At 54.4% G+C, this 25,216-nt stretch overlaps 1 protein-coding gene across 1 annotated transcript; it reads left to right on the top strand.

Moving 5' to 3' along the window:
• Positions 1 to 376: 376 nt before the first annotated feature.
• Positions 377 to 24,421, top strand: ANKRD24 (ankyrin repeat domain 24; the record flags this gene model as incomplete). Its single annotated transcript, XM_082650409.1, has 22 exons — positions 377 to 460; positions 1,660 to 1,731; positions 10,325 to 10,411; positions 10,513 to 10,643; positions 10,721 to 10,809; positions 11,851 to 11,915; positions 12,413 to 12,470; positions 14,013 to 14,083; positions 14,275 to 14,381; positions 14,555 to 14,742; positions 15,237 to 15,265; positions 15,900 to 15,980; positions 16,118 to 16,225; positions 16,840 to 16,884; positions 16,973 to 17,071; positions 17,920 to 17,992; positions 18,175 to 18,293; positions 18,470 to 19,876; positions 22,103 to 22,270; positions 23,491 to 23,616; positions 23,845 to 23,910; positions 24,107 to 24,421. The coding sequence occupies 22 exons, from the start codon at positions 377 to 379 to the stop codon at positions 24,182 to 24,184; spliced, it is 3,351 nt and encodes a 1,116-aa protein (XP_082506535.1). The 3' UTR covers positions 24,185 to 24,421.
• Positions 24,422 to 25,216: the final 795 nt, after the last annotated feature.

Genomic DNA, 25,216 nt, shown 5'->3' with positions numbered 1-25,216 from the left:
TGGGTGTGATTGAGCCCGTTAGACAGGAGTAAAGAAAAAGGGTGGGTGGAGTGGGTGGTGAGTGAATGGGTACATTGATTGAATGGGGTAAATTGAAGGGGTGAATGAAAGAATGGGCAGTAGATGGATGGGAGGGTGGATGAACAAGTGGATGGATGGGTGGGTGCATTTTGGATGGATGTGTGGTAAGTAGATGGGTCAGTGGGTGGTGGATGAAGGATGGTTGGGTGGGTAGATGGTAGGTGGGTGTTGGCTGTATGGGTGGGTGCATAGGTGGATGGGTGGGTGGATAGTTGAGGTAGATAGGTGGTTGGATGAGTGGTTGGGTGGGTGGATGGGCAGGTGGATAGGATGGTGGGTGGGTGGTGGATGAAGGATGGTTGAAGGGTGCGTGGAGAGCCATGAGAAGATGAGCTGGGTGGATGAGTGGGTGGGTAGTGGCCAGTGGGTGATTGGACTGGTGAGTGGATGGTGGGTGGATGGATCAGTGGATGGTGGGTGGATGGGCAGGTGGATGGTGGGTGGATGGTGGATAGAGCACTGTTGAAGGGTACGTGGAGAACCATGAGAACATAAGTTGGGCGGATGGTGGACAGTGGGTGGATGTAGAAGCGCTTGGGTGGGAGGATGGCTGCACAGGTGAGTGGATGGGTGGAAAGATGATTTGGAGAATTCATGGGCAGGTGAGCAGGTAAAAGGACAGGTGAAGGATATGTCTTAACAGAAATCCCACTCAGACATAGGAAGGAATTCCTAGCCAGACACCTGGCAGAATGCCCCCTTGAGATCCCTGCCTGACCTCTATACCTGCACATGCACGAAACACAAAACAGGCTAAGCTGGACAGACATGCATGCACACACATACCTTGTGCTCACATGTGCACACACATGCATGCAGCCATCACCCCGGACCTCTGCCCACCTTGGGTGACTTGCCTCCGTGCTCTCACTCACACAAGAGCCAGGCTGGTGTAAGGGGACTTAGCTGCAAGGATTTTCTTTCTGACTTTCCAAGAAACATGCCTCTGTGCTAAGACGCCTCGGCTCTGGGCCTGGGCCCCCAGGAGCCCCTAACTATTCAAGAAAACAGAACCAGTCCAGACACTTCCAGCCTCTGGAGCCAGGGGTGGGGCAGAGGAAGAGCTGGGGGAACCCAATTTGAGGAGTTAGAGTTCTGCCTACTAGTAAGAGGCAAAGCTGATCAGAACACCATGGGATTTTGGAACTGGGCTGTGAAGGATGAATAGGAGTTCACCAGAGGGGGGGGAAAAAAAGGCATCCTAGATAGAAGTAACTGCACAGATAAAAGCTTGAAACCAGAAAAGCCTGATCTACTTGGGCAACAGGGAATACTGGTGGAATACATTTATTGAGCACCTATGTTTGCCAGGCTGTATGCTAGGAACCTCACAGGAAACGGGCCACGAGTTGGGTAAGAGGGGATTATTTCCTGCATTTTATGGAAGAGAGATGTAAAACACAGGGCAAGTGACCTGCTGAAGGACACACAGCATTTAGAAGATAGGATAGGTTCATGTCCTGCTCTAGGGGCTGGGATGGCCAGCAGGGAGGAGGAAGTGGTACTTTTGAGGAGTGGGAGGCGGACGACTCTCCTGCCCGCCAGGATTGATGTCCTTTACCCCCTGGCCTTCTGTAGGTGGCCTGGGGAGAGGAGAAACACCTGACACTGGCCATGAAGACCCTCCGGGCACGATTTAAGAAGACAGAGGTGAGTCTGAGGCCACTGAGATGCCTGATGTCCCCCAACTTCAGGCTCCTGTCCCCCAGGACCTGGCTGAAGATCCACTGGGCCCCTGGACTGCTGTCCTCTGTCTGTCATCAGATTCTTTTGGCAGTATGACCAAGCCCCTCCCTGTTCAAAACTCTTTCAAGGTTGCCCACCATCCACAGGTTCAAGTTTACCCTTTTAGCCTCTGGCCACCTCCCCTCCCTTTCCTCTCTACTGCCCCCTGCTGCCCTGATCTCCACATTACTTCCTGTTAAAGCTTTTCAGCCACCATGCCTTTGTCCAGGCTGTTCCCTCCACCTGCAATTCTCTTCCCTGTACTACTGTGCATCAGATCCTCCCCATCGCTCGCAATTTGTCTCCAAGAACATTTCTTCCGGAAAATCTCTATTCCCAGCTACAGTGACCACTTGCTTTTCTGGGGCCTCACTTTCTTGGGGACCCTGATTTCTTGCTTTTGAGTATTTATTCAGCAAATATTTGTATTGGGTGCTGTTCTAGGCACAAAGGACACAGCAGTGAACAGGGCAGACCGAAATCCCTGCCCTTGTGGAGCTGACAGCTGTGTTGGGGCGATGGATGCTAAACAAGATAAATAAGTGAAAAGGCATATTTTGTACCAGGGAGACGAAGAAAGGGAATTTAAAGCATCCTGAGCAGGGGAGATGGTTGCAGTTTTAAAGCAGGTTGTCCAGAAAGGCCTCACCAAGAAGCTGATATTAGAGTATAGATCAGAAGGGAAAGGAGGAGGAAACCATGTGTGTATTTGCAGGAACTGCGTTCCAGGCAGAGGGAACAGCCAGTGCAAAGGCCCTGAGGTGGGGTCTAGCTGGCTTCTCTTGCAGCTATATTTTGGGCTGTGAACTTCCAGAGACTGCACTCCGTCCTCATTCATTACCCACTCCCTCCCGGCCCCGCTAGTCCCTGCCAGTGTGCAGGCTGGTCCAGGTCACAGAGTGACAGAAGCTAAGAGAGCATTCACATGTAGAGTCTGGCAGCCAGCCTTCCTGAGCACTGGCCTCTGTCAGGCTAGACTTCCCAATTACAGCACAAAGAAACCAGGGTCCAGAGAGGTTAACTCACCTCTCCTGGTCACAGAGTAAAGTGGCAACAGGGAGATTCAAACCCACACGTGTCTGACTTTAGAGCCCTTGGTCTTTCTCCCATGACAGGGCCTTCCCATCCGGAAGGCCCAAGGCAATCAGGGAGGCTACCTGGAGGAGGTGGTGCTGGAGCAGAGCATGGAAGGATGGGGAAGATTTAGTTAGACAAGTGAAGGCACACAGGGAGGGGGATGGGGACCAGTGTGAGCAAAGGTCTGGAGGCTGGGTAGAGCCTGGTTGATACAGGGACATAATGGGATGATGAAGAGGTTCTTTTGGCTGGAGCAGAGAATGTGAGGGGGAGCTGAGGCCCGAGAGGGCCCAGCCCGAGGAGTCCTTGAATGTCAAAAACGGGGCAGAGGAACAGCCTGGTTTTATTTTTCAATTAAAAAAATTTTTTTGGCCTTGCTGCGCAGCATGCAGGATCTTAGTTCCCCAGCCAGGGATCGAACCCGTGGCCGCTGCTGTGGAAGAGCAGAGTCTTAACCACAGGACCGCCAGGGAAGTCCCAAGCCTGGTTTTAAAGTCAGATGGCTCTGGGTTCGAATCCTTCCTCTGCCCCTGACTAGCTTGGTGACTTTGTGTATATCTCCACCATCCTCTGGCCTTCCAAAGTTTTCCCAACTGATTTTTATTTTATTTTATTTTTATTTATTTATTTTGGCTGTGCTGCGCGGCTTGTGGGATCTTAGTTCCCTGACCAGGGATCAAACCAGTGCCCCCTGCAGTGGAGGCTCAGAGTCCTAACCACTGGACCACCGGGGAATTCCCCCCTCAAAATGATTTTTAAATGTATTTTTATTATTTGTCAATTTTAACATTCCTTTCATTTTGTTTATTTTAACGTTTAAAATTTAAATTCAATGCCGTTGAACTCATTTTTATTTCATCCCATTTTTGTTTTTATTTATTTGTTTTCAAACACTACAAGGAGATTTCCATGTGCTTTGCCAGATGTCAGCTCCTTTAACCCTCATAACAATCATATGGGGTAGGAGCTTTTATCTCCACTTTATAAATGAGTAAACGATGCCCAAAGAGGTTAAGGAACTTCCCCAACATCACACAGCTAGGAAGTGAATGCCTGCCTTCTCCCTGGGCTGTGTTACTAGGAACACCTGTGTTACTAGGGCTGTGTTATTGGGCCTTGGTTGCGGGGAAACTTGCATTGATTGAAGTGAGAAGGAAGGAGAGGGAGGGGGGAGGGAGAGAGAATGAAAGAGAGAGAGAGAGAGAGGGCACCAGAGCAAGGAATAAATTGTTTGTTAAGCCCTACAAAACGTGGCGTGGGGTTAGCTTCATTCACTGCGAAACGATCCTAAAATTTTCATCCCGTTCGAAATCGATTCCTAGTTAGCGTTCACATTTCCTGCTAAAGATTCCGGAGAAGCTGTAGCCAGTGGTAAACCAAACCACGGGATTGTTGAATTTCAAAAGCAGAGTCCTATTGAAATCCAATCCTTCAAAACGTTTGTGCCGCTAAAAAAAACAAAAACAAAAAAAACACCTAGGGGCTTCCCTGGTGGCGCAGTGGTTGAGAATCTGCCTGCTAATTCAGGGGACACGGGTTCAAGCCCTGGTCTGGGAGGATCCCACATGCCGCAGAGCAACTAGGCCCGTGAGCCACAACTACTGAGCCTGCGTGTCTGGAGCTTGTGCTCTGCAACAAGAGAGGCCGCGACAGTGAGAAGCTCGCACACTGCGATGAAGAGTGGCCCCTGCTCGCCGCAACTAGAGAAAGCCCTCGCACAGAAACTAAGACCCAACACAGCCAAAAATAAATAAATTAATTAATTGATTAAAGTACCCTTAATTTAAAGAAAACAAAAAACAAAAAAACACCTAATTTGGGACGTGGGTGTGTTTTGATAGGTGCCTGGCACAGTGTCAAGATGAGGGCAGGAATAGAAGGGTGTTAAAACCTCAGCCCGGGTGTGAGGGTCTCTGGGTGTGTCAGGGAGGGCGGGGGCAGCGAGCAGAGCCCGCCTGGGCTGGAGCGGGCACAGCAGATGGGAGGCCTGGGGGAGGAAGGAGAGGAGAAGCTGGTCCTCCACTCCCCCCCCAAAACCGCCCCCCACCCCCGTCAGTCCCTCTACCTGCCAGGCTCCAGTTTCTCTGCCAAACGCAGGAGTCAGGTTCAGCTTTTGTTCGGCTGCCCCGAGGGAAGAAAGCAAACACCCGTGACTGCAGTGGTCCGTCTCCACCTCCGTCTCCATCTCTCCGGACCTTCCATTTCCCATTCTCAGCACACAACCTGCCCGGCGCGCCCTCTCCGCTCCTTTCTGCTTCTCTCATGATACAACCTGCTCTGCCAGGTCCCAGCAGAGCGCCCTACTTGCTCTGAGCCTTCTCGCACCCTCTCTGGGCCTCAGTTTTTCCATCCATAAAATGGGAGAGACTTCCCTGGTGGTCCAGTGGTTAAGACTCTGCGCTTCCAATGCAGGGAGCACGGATTTGGTCCCTTGTTAGGGGAATTAAGATCCCACATGACACGCGATGCCGCAAAAACAAAAGAAAAGAAAAGAAAAAAGATGGGAGTTAACTGGAGCCGGGAGCCTAGTCTTTGGATTCCTATCAACCTCCTGCCCTTATTTCAGGTTTTAGAAAAATCCTGCATGGAAGAAGAGTGCGGATTTGTAGAAAATTTTAGAGATTCGTAAACTCCCGGTGCCTCAACACTTTTTGGAAAATCTGTCTGTCTGTCTGTCTCTCCCTCACTTTTATTCCCAGAGTCACTGTTTCTTTTTCTTTTTCTTTTTCAGTTTGAACAAAGTAGTTTATTGCTATTAGATCAACACAGGCACTAGGGGATTGATTGAATTTTGTAGCTTGTAGTTTATTATTAGGATGCCCTGAAAAGTACTCTTGAAATGAACAAATGTACATATAGATATATATTAGATATGTGACCTTATTTTAAATGAGTCACTATTTCTTTAATTCATTCAACAAACATTTATTCAGCACCTACTGTGGGCTGGAGATCAGGGCCGGCTTCACAGACACACACACAGACACACACACACACACACACCCTGCCACTCAGAAGGACCCCATGTTTGGTTTCATACTCATTTCTCCCCATCTTGAAATTCTTCATAATTTTCCAACAAGGGGCCCTGCATTTTCATTTTGCACCGGGTCCTTCAAAATCTATACCCGGTACCTGCTGGGGATCCAGCCGCATTGACTAAGGGGGACAAAAATTCCTGCCTGTGCAGAGGTGAGATTCTGTGGAGAGATCAAGAGGAAACAATATTTTCAGAAAGGTACACAGGATGACGTCAGGTAGTGATAAGAACGATGAAGGAAAAATAACCCCCCACTAAGGGGTCAGAGTGACAAGGGGTGATCAGAGAAGGGCTCTCTGAAGAGGTGTCTTCCAGTGCAAAAGACAGTAAAGGAATCAGCGTTGTGGGCAGTGGAGGAAGGAGGGCATTCCGGGTGGAGGACACAGCAAGGGCAAAGGCCCAGAGGTGGGCAGAGCTGTCTGAGGACCAGAAAGGAGGCCACTGCAGCAGGATGTCACGGACCAGGGGAAAGGTAGGGGGAGATGAGCTCAGAGAGTTGACGAGGAGGATTGTTTAGAGCAAACCTAGGCACATTTTTCCTGTAAAGGGCCAGAAAGTAAACTTTTTTTTTTTTTTTTGCCACGCCACACAGCTTGTGGGATCTTAGTTTCCTGAGCAGGGATTGAACCCCGGCCCTCGGCAGTGAAAGCATGGAATCCTAACCATTGGACAACCGGGGAATTCCCATAGGCCATTTGAAAATGGATGGGCATAGCCCCATCCCAATAACACTTGTTTTATGGACACTGGAATGAGAATTTCATATAATTTTCATGTGTCAGGAAGTATTACTCTTCTTTTGATTTTTTTTTTTCCCTGACCACTTATAAGTGTAAAAACCATTCTTAGCTCTTGAGCTGGACCAAACCAGGTGGGGATGGGGTGGGCTGGGACTTGCCACCCACCCCAGCCCTGGGGACCTCAGTTGGCAGTTGGACCGCTTGCCATAGAACCTCCTGGGCTCTGTGAGCAGTTAGCATTTGATGCCGAGCAAAGTCGCTGGAGGCTTTTGAGCAGAAAAGAGAAATGCTCTGATGCAGGCTTTAGGAAGCTGTGGACCAGGGAGGGGAACAGAAGCAGGGAGGCCTGGGAGGAGGTGACCTCCAGATAGAATTGTGATGGGGCTGGACCATGGGTGAGAAGGGGTCCCTGGACGTAGTTTACAGCTGGCGGGGTTGGCTGCTGGATTGGGTATGGGGTGAGAGAGGAGTGAGATGATGCTAAGACTTGGCCTAAGCCCCTACCAGGACAGTGACGCCCTTGGCCCACTGCGGGGGGCTTCTGAGCTTGTCTAACATCCAGAAGGACAGGCCGAGGGCAGTTGGAAATCCGAGGCCTGAGCTGGGAGATCCATTTCAGTCTCCTCTCTGGACAAGCCTGAGAGGGTCACACCACCCCCCCTCGGTGTAAGAGGAGAGAGGAGCCCTTAACACCCTCCTTCCAACTCCCCAATTGCTTATCAGCAGATTCTCCATTTACCTGCCCCCACCTCTCCCTCCATCTGCCTAAAGGTGTCTAAGAATAATCACGGACAACAGCAGTGATCCTGCCTCCGGGTACACTGGGTGATACCTGGGACATTTACGGTTTTCACATGGTGTGTGTGTGGGGGGTGTTTCTGGACCAGGGGTGCCGCTCAACACCCCACAGAGTCCAGGATGGCCCCACCCCAGGGAATGACCAGGCCCCAAGTGTCAGCAGTGCCTCTGGGTGGAGGAACCCGGCTCTATAGTGTTCCTTCCATTATCTATCCCATTGTTAAAGAATTGAGGCCCAGAGAGGGAGAATGGCTGGCCCCGGGTCACACAGCAACTATACAATGGCCAAGCTGGGTTCAAAGCCCCAGTGCCTGTCAGCAGTCACTGCTCTTAAATTTGGGTTCCTGAAGGCCTGTCTCCTCACTCATCCCTTCTCTCCCCTGTAATCCCAATCTTCTCCCTTCTCCTGGTCCCTTCTCGAATTTGCATCCACAACACAGTGGACTATCCTGACTTTTGGAACCATTTGTGGCTCTCCTGACACCCCACACTCCTGGTTTCCCCCGCCTTCCCAGGACCCCCTCCTCCAGCTCCTATGCTAGCACCTCTCCTCCTCTGCCCCCACCCTTAAGTATGCACACCCCTGCCCCACCCCACGCCCCAGGTCCTGGACCAGGGCAGAGGCTACCGCACTGGTCCAGGAGAGCAATTTATTTCATGATTTCTCCCAAACATGATCTTGTTCCTGCCACTCCCCAACTCCTGCCCATTCTTCAAGTTTCAGCTCAGATGTCCTTTCTTCCAGGAAGCCCTCCCTGACTCCCCAGATGATATCAAGAGTCCTCTCTGAGCTCCCAGCTCACCTGGGCTTCCCTCATAATAGCCCTGATCACCTTGGTTCATAAATCCATGGATGTGTCTGTCTCCCCAGGGACCTCAGTGATAGCAGGGACATCTGTCTTCGTCACCACTGAGTCCCAATGCCCAGTGCAGTGCCAGGCACCCTGTAGCACAAGTGGACTGAATGAATGAAATACACATGGCTCAGAGGGCTTGGCTTTGTGAGTCACACATTAACAGAGCAAACATTCACCAACTGCCCACTCCACCCTGGGGTGCCCACCCCACCCTGGCCTCTGCCAGGGAGGCCTCAGTGGGACCCTGCTCTCAAGGGGCTTCCAGTCTGAGAAAAGCAGCAGAACACAGACCCTCCCAGCCCCTTGGAGTTAGAGCCAAAGGCTGTGTCCATTCTGTCTTTCAGTGGTTTAACTGAGCACCTACTATGTCCTGCGTCCCTAGGATTCAGTATTAGATATGCACACAGCCCAACCACATCTTTCTTTGAATCCGTGTTTATGGCGCACTATGTTCCAGGCCCCATATCTAGCATCTCATTTAGTCTTCCCAGTAACCCTCTGCAGTAGGTACTGTTTAATATGAAACCCATTTCCCGGATGAGGAAAGTGAAGTCCAAAGCAGGTAAGTATCTGGGCCGATCTTATAGATGGTAAATGCGGGTGTGTGGAGAGCAGGGGGCGTGGTGGGGGGGTGCCCTGGATTCAAATTCAGGTTTGTCAGACTGCAGAGCCCCGCTGGTGGATGATGAATGAATGAATGAGTGAATGAATGAGGGAGGGAGAGCCCGGATAGCCCAGCGGCAGTGGAACCAGACCGGGAGTCACCTGAGACCACCCCCCCGTATCCCACACTCCCCCTCTTCCCCGCCCCCCCCCCCCCCCCCAGAGAGGCGGAGACGAACGCAGGCGGGTCCATGGAGATCCTGGGAGCCTGGCCCTCTTTGCCTCAGCCTCCGGGTGGCAAGAAGGTCAGGTCGGGCCACCGCGGTGCCCCTCCCTCAGAGCCCAGCCCCCTTCCCTGGCACTCCCCCCGACCCGTAGGGGAGAGGCCGGGAGGGGGGCAGCAGGCGGGGCGCGCGGGGGAGGTTTGGCGCGGGGCTTGGCGGGACCGCGCGGGCCGGGCGGCCGAGCCCCGGCATCGCGGGCCCTTCCCTCTGGTCACCTCCCGGAGCCCGGCGCCCTGGACACCATGAAGCAGCTGTGCCTTTGCGCCGCCGCCTCCTTCGCGGTAGGGCCGGGGGAAGGGGCGCGGGAGCGGGGCGGGCGCGGGCCCTTCCTCCCCTCCCCGTCCCGCCCCTCCCCGCCCCCTGACCTCGCAGAGCCTAGACCCTCCACCCTCAGACCCGCGAAGGATGATCAGGGAGGAGGGAGGGGGCGGGGCAGAGACTGGGGGGGATGGATGGGACATTTGGGGGGACAGTTTTGAGGACAGATGGGGACACAGGAGAATTTGGAGGGCATTTAGAGAGACAGTTTTGGGGAACAGTTTTGGATGGGATCATTTGTGGGGACAGTTTGGATGCTGTTTTGGGTGATCTTTTCTGGGAAAAGATTGACATTTGGAGAACAATTTTGGAGGACATCTGAAAGATTTTAGGGGAGGACATTTTGGGGACAGATGATGGGGTCATTGGGGGGATGATTTTGGAGAACATGTCAGGAATTTGGGGAAGACATTTTGGAATGCATTTCAGATATTGGGACATTTGGGAGACAATTGTGACATCTCAGAGGCAGTCAAAGGATAGATGGCAGAGGGTGGTGCTGAGGGACATTGAAGCAACCTTTTTAGGGGTTCCTGTGGGAAGATTTCGGAGGGTAGTTCAGAAAGGGATATGGTGAGGTGATATTGGAAAGGTGGCTTTCACTAAGGGATGGGCTGGGAGCCTAGGTTTGGGGGACAACTTTTTGGAAAGATGCTGGGGGCTGATCTGGGGATGGTTTAATGGTACGATGGTGGAAGTGGTGTATGACAGCTGGGGCGATGGACCTGGGGGCAGATGCTGGGGACCCAGGCTTGAGGGTTGCTGTCTCAGGCCCCCACCCAGGACCACTCCCCCCGGCAGCTGCGGCTCAGCCCCACTGACCTTGGCTCCTGCCCACCCTGCGGCCCCTGCCCCATCCCGAAGCCGGCAGCCAGAGGCAGGCGCCAGGCAAGTGCCCAGGCCGGGCGGTGAGAGCCCGGAGCCCCTGCTGGGGGAGTGGGGAGGGGCAGTGGCCGCCAGTCCCATGTTCCCCTGGGTGTGCCCCGCAGAGCCAGGACTGGGGCAAAAGTGACGAGCGGCTGCTGCAGGCCGTGGAGAACAATGATGCCGCACGGGTGGCCTCCCTCATTGTCCGCAAGGGGCTGGTGCCCACGAAGCTGGACCCCGAGGGCAAGTCCGCGTGAGTGCCCACGTCCTGGGGGTGTGATGGCTGAGGGGTGGCCACCCTGCAGCTGACCCCTGACCTCTGGCCTCCAGATTCCACCTGGCGGCCATGAGGGGTGCAGCCAGCTGTCTAGAGGTGATGCTGACACATGGCGCCAACGTTATGAGCACGGATGGGGCAGGTACTACCCGCCGGGCCCTGGGGGAGGGAAGAGGAACTCAGACCAGGTGCCCAGCCTGAGGGTCCAGCCGGGCCCTGCTTCATGGCCTCCATGTCCTGCTGAAAAAGGGGGGTTCTCTTCAGTGCCCCCAGGGAGGCACAGGGGCGAGTCAGGCTGTGGTACCCAAGGATGGAGACCATGGCCGGCAGCAAACAGAGTGAGTCAACTTGTGGATCAGGGAGAGCTGGGACTCAGGTAGTGGTTGAGTCAGAGGAAGTAATGGAAACAGAGGAGCATCTGAGCTTGAGGAGCATCTGGGGGCGTGAGAATAACAAGTACAGTTTTTTGGAGGGGAGTATCTGAGGTGCATGGAGTAACTGGGCTCTAGAGTTAGCTGGAGCTCTGGGAGTAGCTGAGACAAAAGGAGAATCTAGGTGTGTGACTTAACTAGGGCCCTGAGGGATAACTGCGATAGAAAGCATGGCCAGAGGGAGTAGTTGGGACTCAGGGAATAGCTAGGCATGGGGCATAGCCACATCTGAAGCTTCAGGGCAACAAGTATAGGAGCCAGGATGTATGGGTACTGGGAATTTGTGGAGTATCAAAGAAAGCGGCATAGCTGTCACTTTGGTGTAGTTGAGCTTATAGAGTAGCTGGGACCTGGGGAGTAGCTGGGGACCTGGGGAGTAGCTGGGACCTAGGGAGTAAGCTGGTGACCTGGGGAGTAGCTGGGGACTGGGGGAGTAGCTGAGGACCTGGGGAGTAGCTGGGGACCGAGGGAGTAGCTGAGGACCTGGGGAGTAGCTGGCGACCTGGGGAGTAGCTGGGGACAGTAGTGCTTGAGGAGTGGATGGATGTGGAGTGTAGCTGGGACGAGATTGTCTGGGACACCTACTAGCTGAGGTTTGGAGAGCCTCTGGTCCCAGGGAGTAGCACAGTTTTGAGAAGTACCTGGGTTTGGGGACTTGTTAGAGTCATCACAAGTAGTTGACACAGGTTTGGGGGGGCAACTGGAAGTTCCCTGAGTATCTGAAGCTCTAGTACATTCTCTCTCCCTTTCAGGTTACAGTGCCCTCCACCTGGCCGCCAAGTATGGGCACCCTCAGTGCTTGAAGCAACTACTGCAGGTCATGTCCTTTCCTGCCTCAGATACTTCCCAACCCCAGATACTCCCTTGCCCTGACTAGTCCTGAGTTCCAGGAATTCACTGAACCCCCAGTTACCCCCTGAATCCTTTGTATTCCTTGGCCCCTTTTACTCCTGAGTCCCAGCTACTCCTTGGACAACCAGATACTCCCTGAGTGTCCAGCTACTTCCCACACCCAAGTTATACTCCCAATACCAGCTATTTCCTGAGCCCAGCTTCTCCCCAAACTCCCGGCTGCCCCTGGGCTCCCAGCTAATCCCTCTTTCTCACCGATTTTCATAAAAGCCAAGAGAGTCATTTGGGGGCCTGTGAGAAGTGGGTTCCACAGAGCAGGTGGGTGGGAGGGGAGAAGGGGGGAGGCAAGGAGGCTGAAATACAGCAGAGCCCAAGGAGGGGCAGTTCCTAGAGAAATTAGGCAACAGGGATGGCTCCTAAACAGGGATGGCTCCACCTCCAATGACACGCCTCCCCCCCCAGGCATCCTGCGTGGTGGATACTGTGGACAGTAGTGGGTGGACGGCCCTGCATCACGCAGGTGGGTGCAGCCTGGCCTCGCCCTGGCCACCATGGCCCAGAGGGTGCTAGGCTTGGGAATTATTCTACCTAGGGCTCTGGGGACCTGCCTAGGACATTCCACCTCCTTCCTCATGGAGCCCCTACCGTGTGCCAGGCACTGGGCTCTGCATTATCCTCAGTGACCCTTTGAGCCATGGACGATGACCATTGCACAGACAAGGGGATTGAGGCTTATCAGCAAGAAAGTGGGGGAGGATCCAGGCCGTCTGACCCCGAAGCACAGGCTGCTGTATGCTGGGCCTGGGTGAGGACGATCAGAGGGTGACCAGAGTATAATTTGCTTCAAGGAACTCCTAGGGAATCTCAGGAAGGCCAAAGGTCCAGGCAACCTTCATAGTCATCAAATCCAAATTCCTTTCCTGAGGGAGGGAAGGGACCCACCCACCTGAGCCAGGACCCAGCCCAACGTCTGTCCACTGTGCCCATGACATTCGAGAATGTCTTTCACTTGATGACTCAAGAAACGTCTATCCTCTTGGGAGCGTGGAATACATTTGCTCTGGAGTTTTATTCACTGTTGAAACATTCCCTGCAGTTGGAGTACGCTGCCACCTAGTGGTGGCAAAGCCTTTGATCACGTTATGGAAGCTCCATGGTTTTTTTCTTTCAATAAATATTGAGTACCTGCTGTGTGCCAGGCTCGGTTCTAAGCGATGGGATTACAACAGCAAACAAAACCCTATAAGTCCTTGGGCACACAGCAGGTAATCACATAAAGTTTGATGATTTTTTTTTTTAGCTTTTTTTCTTATTTTATCTTTTTGGCCATGCTGCACAGCACGTGGGATCTTAGTTCCCTCACCAGGGATCGAACCCGCGCCCCCTGCAGTGGAATTGCGGAGTCTTAACCACTGGACCACCAGGGAAATCCAAGAGTTTAATGGTTTTCCAGCAACACTTCCATGCACAAAGCCCTTCCTTCCCTCTTTGAGGCTCTGGACATAACACACCTTGTCCTACTTCCTTGATGACCAAGTCCTTCCAAGCTCCTCCCTGCCTCAGGGTCCATGTCCATGCAGTGACCTCTACCCTCCCCCTTTCACCATCAAAACCCAAGCTCAGATCAAACCCCGAGAAGCCTGCCCAACCTCAGCGGAGGTCTGATCTCTGTAGTAAATATTAACACTCTTTGTATGAGGGTTTGGTATATAGTCGGTACACAATAAATGCTGGTTGAATCAAAAGGGGTTAAATACATGAAAATCAGTGAAACGTTCCACCCTAAGAGGGACCCACAGTGGAATGTGGAAGGAGCTTGGGACTGGGAATTAGAAGACCTGGGTCCTCATCTTGGCTCTTTCTCTGACCCCCTGGGTGACCGTGGGCCTGGCTGGGCCTCAGTTTCTTCATCTGTATAATAGGAGTCATATCTTTGTCACTGATCTTCTGGGGGAGGTGGGAGTTTCTCATGAAATAAAGGATGAGAATCACGCTCAGGCAGAAGGCCCCCAGAAAATATCAAAGCCATGCCCTTCCTACCCACCCTTCTCTCTTTTTCCAGCGGCTGGCGGCTGCGTCTCCTGCTCAGAAATGCTCTGCTCCTTCAAGGCACATCTGAATCCCCGAGATCGGGTGAGTCTTTGGGATCTTGTGGGGAAAGATACTGCATTTGAGGTATGCTGCCACCCGGTGGCAGCATCCCAGGCACCCTTTGAAAAGTATGAAGATTTGGAGGGAAGCTTGGGGGCCGTCATAGGCTTCCCCACCTCCCAGAGTCATTCTCTCATGCCTTGTCTCACCCCTCTCCCACCCCCCTCCCCCAGCTGGGTACAACACCCCTCATCATAGCAGCTCAGATGTGTCACACAGATCTGTGCCGCCTCCTCCTGCAGCAAGGGGCTGCTGCAAATGACCAGGACCTTCAGGGCAGGTGAGCATCTCCCCTCTCAGCCAGTCCATTGTGTGCTGTGTGACTTAGGCAAGTCTCTTAACCTCTGGGTGTGGGATCTAGTTGTCCTCCTCCCCTTACCCACCCTGGGTGTTGAGGAGGGTGTGGTGGTTTGAAAATGTCCTCACCCCCTCAGTAGCCTCCTCTTCTGGTAGGACGGCCCTGATGCTGGCCTGTGAGGGAGCCAGCCCCGAAACAGTGGAGGTGCTGCTGCAGGGTGGGGCCCAGCCGGGCATCACTGATGCGCTGGGCCAGGACGCTGCTCACTACGGCGCCCTGGCAGGGGACAAACTCATCCTACACCTCCTGCAGGAGGCCGCCCAGCGCCCCTCAGCACCCAGCGGTATGCAAACCCCACCTCTGAACAATTTTGAGCACCCTCCTCCAACTTCTAGGTAATTTCTTGTCACCCCTTTCTCTCCCTCCCTACTGTGGATAGTTTCAAGGTATCCCTATTTGTATTATAGGAGGTTTCATTGCTCCCATCACACTACTCAGGACAGTTTTGAGGAACCCCAGAGCTTTTAGAATAGCCTAGGGGTCAACTCTGTTTTCCTGGGTCATCCATATGCTTGGATGTTTACCCTTCCTAAGAATTGGCCCTTCCACTTGCTCCATCCTGGAGATGCCACTGTTCTCTCTTTTTTTGAGAGTTTCAAGGCCCCTCCTATTAGTATTCTGTCAAAGTGGTTGATTCCTGCCTTAAAAGTCCTGATTCTGGGGGGAGTTGGGAGCGCTCTCAAGTCCCCTGGGCTCACTAATGCCCTTCCTAGGGCTAGGAATGGAATCCCTAGAACAGTGCCTGACCCTGCTTCCCTCTCTCCCCTGCCCTCCCAGAGGATGACTCAGGCGAGGCATCATCTCAGGTATGGATCCCTAAGCAGCGAACAAATCCCTCTCCCTGTGCACACACTACCTTCCCCCTTGCCCCAGGCTCCCTGGGAAGAGAAGGAAGAGATGGACCCTTGACTCAGGGTTAATACCGGGAAGGACCAGGCTGGGGAAGAATGCTGCCTTCGGGGTATGCTGCCACCAAGTGGCGGCAGCACCCACAGCATAACTCTCAAGACTCAGTGAGAACACTGGGGGGATGGGGCCACATCATGGGGCTAGGGTGGGATGGTAGAGGGAACTGAGATGGGTGAGGGCTGGTGCAGTCAGTGAAGGAGTCAGGTCTGGCCGCTTTCTCTCTTCCGGCACTACAGCATCTCAGCTCCATAGGGAAAGAATTGTAAACGACTGGGTCTAGCTGGGGAAAGTGCCAGGGCATGGAGAGGGGCAGAGGGTAAAACATAAGATTTGGAGCTCTCAGGAGATGTGGTCTTGCCCCCTTTTATGCTGGGATAAGTGAGGACCAGCGAGAGGCAGGGACTCACTCGAGATCACACAGGAAGTGAGGGCACAGTTGGGGCTGGTGACAGAGAGTGGGTTGGCTGTGTTGGTTTATTTGGGTGGGAGGCTGGCGTGTCCCCCATGTACCCCCTCTACCCCTCCCCCCAGAACTCTGTGTCCAGCCATGAAAAGCAAGGGGCCCCCAAGAAGCGAAAGGCACCTCAGCCCCCTGCCAATATCCCGATGCCGGTGAGAGATGCCCTGGCCTTGGGGGGAGGCATGGAGGGACTCCAGGCAGGATGGGGAGAAAGCTCTGGCTCAGGTACGGGAGGGTACAGTCCTTGGGCATCATGTAAAGGTGGTGGGTTCCCGGGGTCGGGGGACAGGATGATCAAGATGCCTATGAGGAGATCGTGCGGCTGCGACAGGAGAGGGGCCGCCTGCTGCAGAAGATCCGGGGCCTGGAGCAGAACCAGGAACGGAAGAAGCAGGAGGTGAGGGGCCTCAGAGACATGGGCCTTGGGCTAAGCCTGCAGCAGGTACCATTTTGGGGGTACTCTACCTCTTCTCCCTCTCCACACACACGGGCCTCCTCGGTGTTCCTCCAACACTCCAGGCATGGTGCTGCCCCCGGGCCTTTGCACGTGCTGTGGCCTCTGCCAGAAACACCTTTTCCCAGATGTCCTTATGACTCCCTCCCTCATCTCCTTCAGGTCTTTGCTCAAAGACACCTCCCCTACCCAAATTATTTAAAATTGTTACACCCCGACTCACTTCACAGTTCCCTTTATTTTTATTCAAAGCACTTACTGCTATTGGATGTACCATATATTTTATTCATATTCACCCATTCGACTGTAAGTCCACGAGGGCAGACATGGTTGATGGTGCCTGGCTCACAGTAGATGCTTCATAAGTATTTACTGGATGGATGAATATTTGAGTAAGTGAGTGAATGAATAAATAAACGAATTAGTGGCCCTAAAGGGGGTCTGGCACAAAATAGGCCAGAGGACATCTGTGGTTGGGATGGAGGGCCACTGAGCAGGAGGTAGGCCAGGGAGGCCCCCCAGCCCAGATCCAAGCCCAGGCCCCTTTCTTCCGTCAGCTGCCAGAGGCAGAGGCCAGCTCCCTCCACAGCCTGGAGAGACAGGTAGGGTGGAAGGTGGGGGGAAGCTGGACGGCCAGCTGCCCAGTGTTTTCCCCAGAGGCCCACTGAGCCCCCCACTGCCTCCCTGCAGGTGCAAGAGCTACAGCAGCTGCTGGCAGAGAGGCAGGAGGAGAAGGAGAGTCTAGGACGGGAGGTGGAAAGTTTGCAGAGCAGGCTGTCCCTGCTGGAGGTGGGCCCAGCGGGGAGCAGGGCAGGGGTGGGGCTTCTAGGGGCGGGGCCACCAGGGACGGGGCCACCAGGGGGAAGGGCCTCTCTTCTGCTGCAGCTGCATGATAGCCACACTAATACACATAGTCTCACACACATGCAAACACAGAACAGACAAAAGTACAAACACAGGTACACATAATAGACACTTTTAAAAACACAGAATCACACATGCTGACATACGTGCAGAGATGAACAGCCACGCTTGTATATATGTGGTCTTACACATACAACAGGCAAACACACAACAAACACATCTGTGGGTGTATAATCACACATGCACAACAAATACTTGGGCACACACAGCAGATATTTCTCATTCAATCACACACCTAGGCAACACACCCACAAATACATGTACACACACAAGTATTTCTCAAAATACATAATTACACAAACATAGATACATGTACACAACCATGTTCACGCACATGCACACATACAGAAACACAGAACGGTCACACACCACAGACTAAAATACAAGTGCAAAATCACACACAGTCACGGGGACTCACATAGGAGAGACCGGGGCCACTGTGCACGCCCACACGTGCACGCACATGCTCACCGCCGACCCACAGACCCTGAACCACTGTTGCAGGTACTCGCACACAGGCAGACAGCCGTGGCCCCACACAGAATTGCAGACACACCCTTTCAAGGACTCACTCCCATCCCTCTCTTGGTCCCCTGTGACCAGGTAGCACGTACACCCCTAGTTGTTGGGGTTATAGACACAAACTTGGGGGAAACATGGGGGCTGGAGGGAGGGCAAGACCCTGAGCCGGACCCTGATCACCCCCCCACCAGAATGAGAGGGAGAACACCAGCTATGATGTGGCCACCCTGCAGGACGAGGAGGGTGAGCTGCCCGACTTCCCAGGTGAGCTCCCACCTGCCCTCCCCCACCCGTTGTGTCTGGGGCCCCAGGAGTTGGAGCCTTGACCCATAGGCATTGAGAGAGGTTGCATCTGGGAGGGAGCTTGGCCCGCCCCGTTAGTTATTCCACTCCCCAAAGTCGGCCTGCCCAGGGACCCTGGCGCCTGACTCTGTGTCCCCTGCCAGGGGCTGAGGCGCTGCTCTCCAAGCACCTAAGCCCATCGGCCCAGGATCTCTTGGCCTCGCTGCAGGAGCAGGTGGCCACGCTCACCAGACAGAACCAGGAACTGATGGAGAAGGTCCAGGTGGGGAAACTGAGGCCCGGGAGGGTTGGGTGGGGACAGACCTGAGGACCTGAGGGGCTGTTCCCCGGGGGGTTGGACGGGCACGTGGCTGAGTCTGTGGACAGGGAAAGTGGCATGGCTGCCCTGTGCCCCCCATGGCCACTTCAGCTCTTGCCCGGCTGCCCTGCCCCCGCCAGATCCTGGAGCACTTCGAGAAGGACGAGATGGAGGCTGACAGTCTGGCCGAGGTCATCCCTCTGGCGCTGTACAACTCTCTCCGGGCTGAGTTTGACCAGCTCCGCAGGCAGCATGCCAAGGCCCTGCAGGCGCTGGGGCAGCAGGAAGCACAGGAGGACCCTGGAGAAGAGGAGGCAGCCCCTAGGGAGGGCAACGGCCCGGGAGCCAAGGCCGCCAGAAATGGACCAGTGGAAGCAGAGCTTAACGGCACTGCAGCTCTGGAAACCAGAGTTAATGGAGCCGAGAGCACAGATGAGGAGGCTGCGGGAGTAGAAACCACGGAAGCCAGAGCTTTGGAAGCAGCATCCAAGGTGGCAGAGGCCACGGAAACAAGACCCACGGACGCTGAGGCCACAGAAACAGAGGGTGTGGGCGCCGAGCGCTTGGAAACAAAGGCCGCGGGGGCTGAGGTCACAGAAACGAAAACTCTAGAAGAAGGAGGAAACTCAGAAACAGAGGCCACGGGAGCAGAGTCCACAAATATGAAAACAGAGGAACCAGAATGGAAGGCCAGTGGAACAGGTGCTGTGCAGGAAGAGCTCACAGGCACAGGGACCATGAAAACGGAGGCCGTGGGAGTGGAGGCCATGACCCCGAGGGTCACCACAGGCCCCACCTTGCACCCCAGTGCTGCCGAGCTGGAGGCGGCCCACGGCAAGTGTGAGCCCGCGGAGGCCGAGGGTGGTGGAGCTGGCGGTGTCAGCAGCGGTGACACAGGCCAGCTGCGGGCCGCCCTGGAGCAGGCCCGGGAGGACCTCCGAGACCGGGACTGCCGCCTCCGGGAGATGGAAGCGGCCTCAGCCCAGCTGGACGAGGCCCAGGCCGGCCGGCTGTTGGCCGAGGAGGAGGCTCGAGGCCTGCGGGCAGAGCTGGCCCAGCGGGAGGAGTTGCGGCTGGAGCTGAGCCGGGAGGTGCAGGCCCTACGGGAGCAGCTGGCTATGGCCGCAGCCACCGGGGAGCAGCAGCGGGCTGCGGCCGTCAAGCTGGGCCAGGCGCGGGACGTGGCTGAGGCCCGGGCTTCTGAGCTGGCCGCGGCCTGCGAGGAGGCTCGGCGGGGCCTGGCGGAATTGCGTGAGGCCTCCGAGGTGCTCCACCAGTCAGTGGTGCCAGCCTCGGAGCATCACCGGCTGCAGGAGGAGGCCCTGGAGTTGCGGGGACGGGCGGCCAGCCTGGAGCAGGAGGTGGTGGCCACGGGCAAGGAGGCCGCCCGTCTGCGGGCAGAGCTGGAGCGCGAGCGTGTGGGCAGCGTGGCCCGCCTGGAGCACGAGCGCATCGTGGATGCCCTGCAGGCCGACGTGGCCCGGCTGCAGGGGCAGCTGGAGGAGCTGGGGCGACGCCACGAGAAGACCAGCGCCGAGGTCTTCCAGGTGAGTGTGGCGGGATCCTCATTGGGCACAGCCAGTAGCCAGTTGGTGGTCTGTTCTGACCCCACAGCCATGCGATGTTTCGACCCCATCGGTTTCAGTCCTGCAGAGACTTGACGCTGCGATATATCCAGGTGGACCTTTGACCCTGCAGCCATTCTGACCTCCTGGGTGTTTCAACTGGTGTTTTCTTTTTAAAAACCTTTTGGTCATTTTGACCCCATCATTTTTTCTAATGGTTAGCCCTTTTTGCCATCTTCCTTTTTTGTTTTTGTTTTTGTTTTTGCGGTACGCGGGCCTCTCACTGTTGTGGCCTCTTCCATTGCGGAGCACAGGCTCCGGATGCGCAGGCTCAGTGGCCATGGCTCATGGGCCTAGCCGCTCCGCGGCATGTGGGATCCTCTCGGACCGGGGCACGAACCCACGTCCCCTGCATCGGCAGGCGGACTCTCAACCACTGCGCCACCAGGGAAGCCAGCCATCTTCCTTTTTATCTATCTATTTATTTATTTTTGGCTGTGTTGGGTCTTTGTTGCTGCCCGCGGGCTTTCTCTAGTTGCGGCGAGAGGGGGCTACTCTTCGTTGTGGTGTGTAGGCTTCTCATTGCGGTGGCTTCTCGTTGCGGACCACGGGCTCTAGGCGTGTGGGCTCAGTAGCTGTGGCTCGTGGGCTCTAGAGCGCAGGCTCAGTAGCTGTGGCGCACAGGCTTAGCTGCTCCGTGGCATGTGGGATCCTCCCAGACCAGGGCTCGAACCTGTGTCCCCTGCATTGGCAGGTGGATTCTTAACCACTGTGCCACGGGGGATGTCCCTGGCACGTGGGATCTTCGTTGCAGTGCACGGGCTCAGTAGTTGCGGCACACGGGCTCTCTAGTTGTGACACGCGGGCTCTAGAGCATGCGGGCCTAGTTGCCCCACAGCATGTGGGATCTTAGTTCCCTGACCAGGGATCGAACCCACACCCCTTGCAGTGGAGGAAGGAGGATTCTAAACCACTGGACAACCAGGGAAGTCCTGAAGGTGGATCTTTTGACCCCATCTCTTTTCTTAAATACACACACACACACACACACACACACACATCCCGCAAAAAAACCTAGCAACTGTTTTTAACAAATATGTGAATAAAAAGCCACATTTGTTAGTTGTCATCAGGAAAGCGTTTTCCTCTCCATGCCTCTGTTTACTCACCTGTATAATGGAGCTAATAATAGTTCTTAGTCCTCACATGAGAATTAAATGGTTTAATTTTACTTAGGACAGTGATGGTACAAGTGATTAATAATTGCAGCCAGGATTACTGTTTTTCCAAGAACATTCTCTTCTATTTTTTTTTTTTTTTTTTTTTGGCTGCACTGCTTTCAGGGATCTTAGTTCCCCGACCAGGGATCTAACCTGTGCCCCATGCAGTGGAAGCGTGGAGTCTTAACCACTGGACCGCCAGGGAAGCCCTATTTTTTGAATTTTACCTTCCTTCATGATCACTTCTTTTGTGGGTAAATTTTGCAAGGCTGATTTGATTCAGACTTAGTTTTTTTTTTTTTTTTAATTGTTAAGGTGTAGTCAGTCTGTACTAAGTGGAACATCTAATTATTATCCATTTTCCCTGACCTTTTATTTCTTTTAAGGCCAATGATCCCCACCAGGATCAATTTTTGCAAATCTAACACTGCTCCAATCTTGATATTTTTGTGAAAATGCAGTCATCAATTTTGGGGCATTTGTTTGCTTTTCATCCAGACTCTTCTGTTTTTCCTTCATTTCGTAAGAAATCTACAAACCTTCACACCACTGGCAGAGAAAAGAACATTGGCTATATTGTAATAATAATGATAATAACGTTCATTATGTAATAATAACACTAAAAACAACATCACAAACTTGAAGATAGCACTTACTGTGTGCCAAGCACCATTCTAAGTGTATTCCATGTATTTTCTCATTTTATCCTCACAATCACCCTGTGACATGGAGGCTCTTATTATCCTCGTTTTACATATGAGCAAATTGAGACACAGAGAGCTTGTGTCACTTGTCTAAGGACACACAGCTTGGCAGAGTCAGAATGTTCATCGTGCCCAAAGAAATCCAGAACTTCCCTGAATCAAATTCCTTGAGGCCAAACGGGCTTGAATAGCCTCAGACCAAAACAGAAGGGTCAGAATCTTTGGTGTCCAGGCATCTTTGGGGTCCAGACGTCCTCAGGGTCACACATGGGTTTGGGCCGCAGGTGCAGCGGGAGGCGCTATTCATGAAGAGTGAACGGCACGCGGCCGAGGCCCAGCTGGCCACCGCAGAGCAGCAGCTGCGGGGGCTACGTACTGAGGCCGAGCGGGCACGCCAGGCCCAGAGCCGTGCCCAGGAGGCCCTGGAGAGCGCCAAGGAGAAGGACAAGAAGGTGGGTCCCCTTTTCTTGTGCTCAGTCAGGGGGCCCCCCACTCGAGAGAGGTTGGAGGGAATCTAAGAATGTCCCAACTGAAAGACCCTTGGGAAATCAGCCCATTTTCCAGATGAGCAAACAGAGGCTCCAAGAGGCAAACTGAGTGTCTTGAAGTCACACAGCACCTCACTAGACAGTGGATGTGACCCCCAGAGCCCCAGGTGCTTTAGCACACAGAGAAACCCAGCCCCAACCTGCTGTGTGACCCTGGGCAAGTCACTTGACCTCTCTGAGCCCCAGTTTCCACCTCTGTAAAATGAAGATAAAATTGCAGTAAGGATTATGGTTTATTTGTAGCAGTGTTCCTCCCCTTCAGCACTAGTGACATTTGGGGCTAGGTTATTCTTTGTGGGGGACCATCCCGGGCACTGTGGGGCATGGAGCAGCATTCGTGGCCCCTACCCACTCGATATCAGGAGCACCCCCAGTGGTGACAAACACAGATATTGCCTGGCATCCCCGGGAGGCAGGATCTCCCCTGGTTGAGAACCTCTGATCTATAGAAATAACAATAAAGCCCAGCATTTATTGAGTGCCTGCTGTTTGCTGACACAGTTTAAACTTAATCACAGCAGCCTACCAAGGTGAGAAGTATGATTCTCTTTACAGATGAGGAAACTGAGATTCAGAGGGTTTAAGTCATCTTCCCAAGATCTCCAGCAGGAAAAGGGTAGAGAAGGACCCAAACCCTGGCCTGTCTGACCCAGCCCCACCAGGCCAGGCTGCTTTCGGCCCTCCTGTTCTGTCTGTCTCCGCTTTCACTTCCTGGGACTCCAAGATCCACAAGGTTTTTCTGTAAAGGGCCAGACGGTCAATGTTTTTGGCCTTGCTTGGCCAGGGCACTCAGCTCTGCCGCTGATGCAGGAGCTGTAGACCCTGTGACAATGAATGGGCTTGGCCGTGTGCCAATAACATTTTACGTTTGGCCATGGAAATGTGAATTTGGTTTCATTTGCACATGTCGTGAAATGTCATTCTTCTTCGGACTTCTTCCCCCTCAACCATTTAACGTGTGGAAACCATTCTTAGCCGATGGGCCGGACTCAGCCTGCAGGGCAGAGTTTGCTAACCTCTAGGATGCAACTTTCCCTCCAAGGCCTGTCCTTTGCCTGGAAAGGTCGCAGGCCCCCAGCCCCGGGCTCAGGATGCTAGCTGACCCTCCCCTGATCCCACTTCAGATCACAGAGCTCTCCAAGGAAGTCTTCAGTCTTAAGGAGGCACTGAAGGACCAGCCGGGAGCCCCAGGCTCCTCGGACGTGGAGGCCCTTCGTGGCCAGGTGAAGGCTCTACGAGAGCAGCTGGAGGTGAGAGCCTCACCCACCCGCTGGGCACAGGGGTTCCCGGAGGGTGACGGGCAGGCAGGAGGTTGGGCACATGGGCCAGGCGTGGAAGGAAAACAGTTCAGTATTTTAGCAAGCAGCACAGCCACGCCGGCGCCTGCCATCAAACTAGGGGCTCGGGGTGCAAAGGGGGCTTTCTGGCATATCTTGGAGGGGGTTCTGCTTTTCTGAGCGCCCTCCCCACACCCACAGGAAGCTGCCAGGGACCACAGTGCCGTGGTGGCCTTGTATAGGAGCCACCTCCTCTACGCCATTCAGGTGAGTCACCCTGGCTTTGGGTGCGCCACTGCTGCTCCCTGGGCCTCAATGTCCCCATCTGGACAACAGGACGCTGGTCGAGGGAAGAGGTTCATGGCCTCCGGGGCGGGGGGTCGGGGAGGGGAATGGAGAAGCTGGGTGGGAGGCGGTGGGGAACGCCCAGGCTCTCTCCGCTTCTCTCCACCTCCCGCCCCAGGGTCAGATGGATGAAGATGTACAGCGGATTCTGAGTCAGATCCTGCAGATGCAAAGACTCCAGGCCCAGGGCCGCTGAGGTCAGAGCACTGCCCTCCGCCTTCCAGGCCTCGAGTCGGGGCTCCCAGACTCACGCGCTGACCATCCGCACTTGGAGACCAGCCTGGGCTCCTTCCCAACGATCCCTCACTGCCTCCACGGCCCCACTGGTCCCTGCATGCGCTGGTCAGTCTAGACCCGGGCCCTGACCGTGTACCCTTCCCTGTGCCGGAGAATTTGTGAGTCCCCTCCCTCATGTCTGGTCTTATCATCAGACGCCACCCCAGGAATAAAAGCTCACGGAGCAGAGGATGAAAGCATCGTGTGGCCTGATTGCTGGGCTCCCACTGCAAAGCGGGGAAGGGGCGGCCCAGAGCAGGGACTGGGGATTAGGGTGAGGAGAGCAAGGCAGGACTCAGTCCCCGAGAGGAACACTGTTACTATGTCACTGCAGTATCTTTTTTCTTTCTTTTTTTGGCCACGCCACGCAGCATCTTAGTTCCCAGACCAGGGGTTGAACCGTGCCTCCTGCCTTGGATGCGCAAAGTCGTAACCACTGGACTGCCAGGGAATTCCCCAGTTACTGCACTATTTTTAAAAGTCAGAAGGGGTTCCCAAAAGTTCATAATGAACAAAATATGCAAATGTCAAATGAAGACGGAATCTGAGGCTGCACGACTTAACCTCACTGTCCTCACCCTAAACCCGGCCCTGGTGGGAGTGTCCCACACCCTCCCACAGCCTCTTTGCCTCTGGGCCAACCCCCTGAAATCCCCTGGGGGTTCCTGACTCTTTCCAGCTCCGTGTCCAGCCTGTTCCCCAGGTTTCCTCAGCGTCCAGCAGTGGCTCTGCCTGTCCCCGGGCGTCCCAGGCCCTTGGAGAATGTCCACGGTTCGGGGCTACCTTCCCAGAGCCTGGGTTTCTGCCCCTCTGTGGCCTGGAGCGTGGAATGTGGCTGGTGGGGGTGGGGGTCCCCATCTCTGTGGTTGATGAGTGATGGGCATCTTCTGTCGGCGCCAGCTGCTCTCTGTTCCTCCCCGCCCTGGCCTCTCTCTGTCTTTCTCCCTGTCAT

Source organism: Grampus griseus (genome assembly GCF_964374135.1).
Source record: "Grampus griseus genome assembly, chromosome: 3".
NCBI lineage: Eukaryota > Metazoa > Chordata > Mammalia > Artiodactyla > Delphinidae > Grampus > Grampus griseus.
Note: the sequence above shows the minus strand (reverse complement) of the source record. Positions and strands in the feature narration are given on the sequence as shown.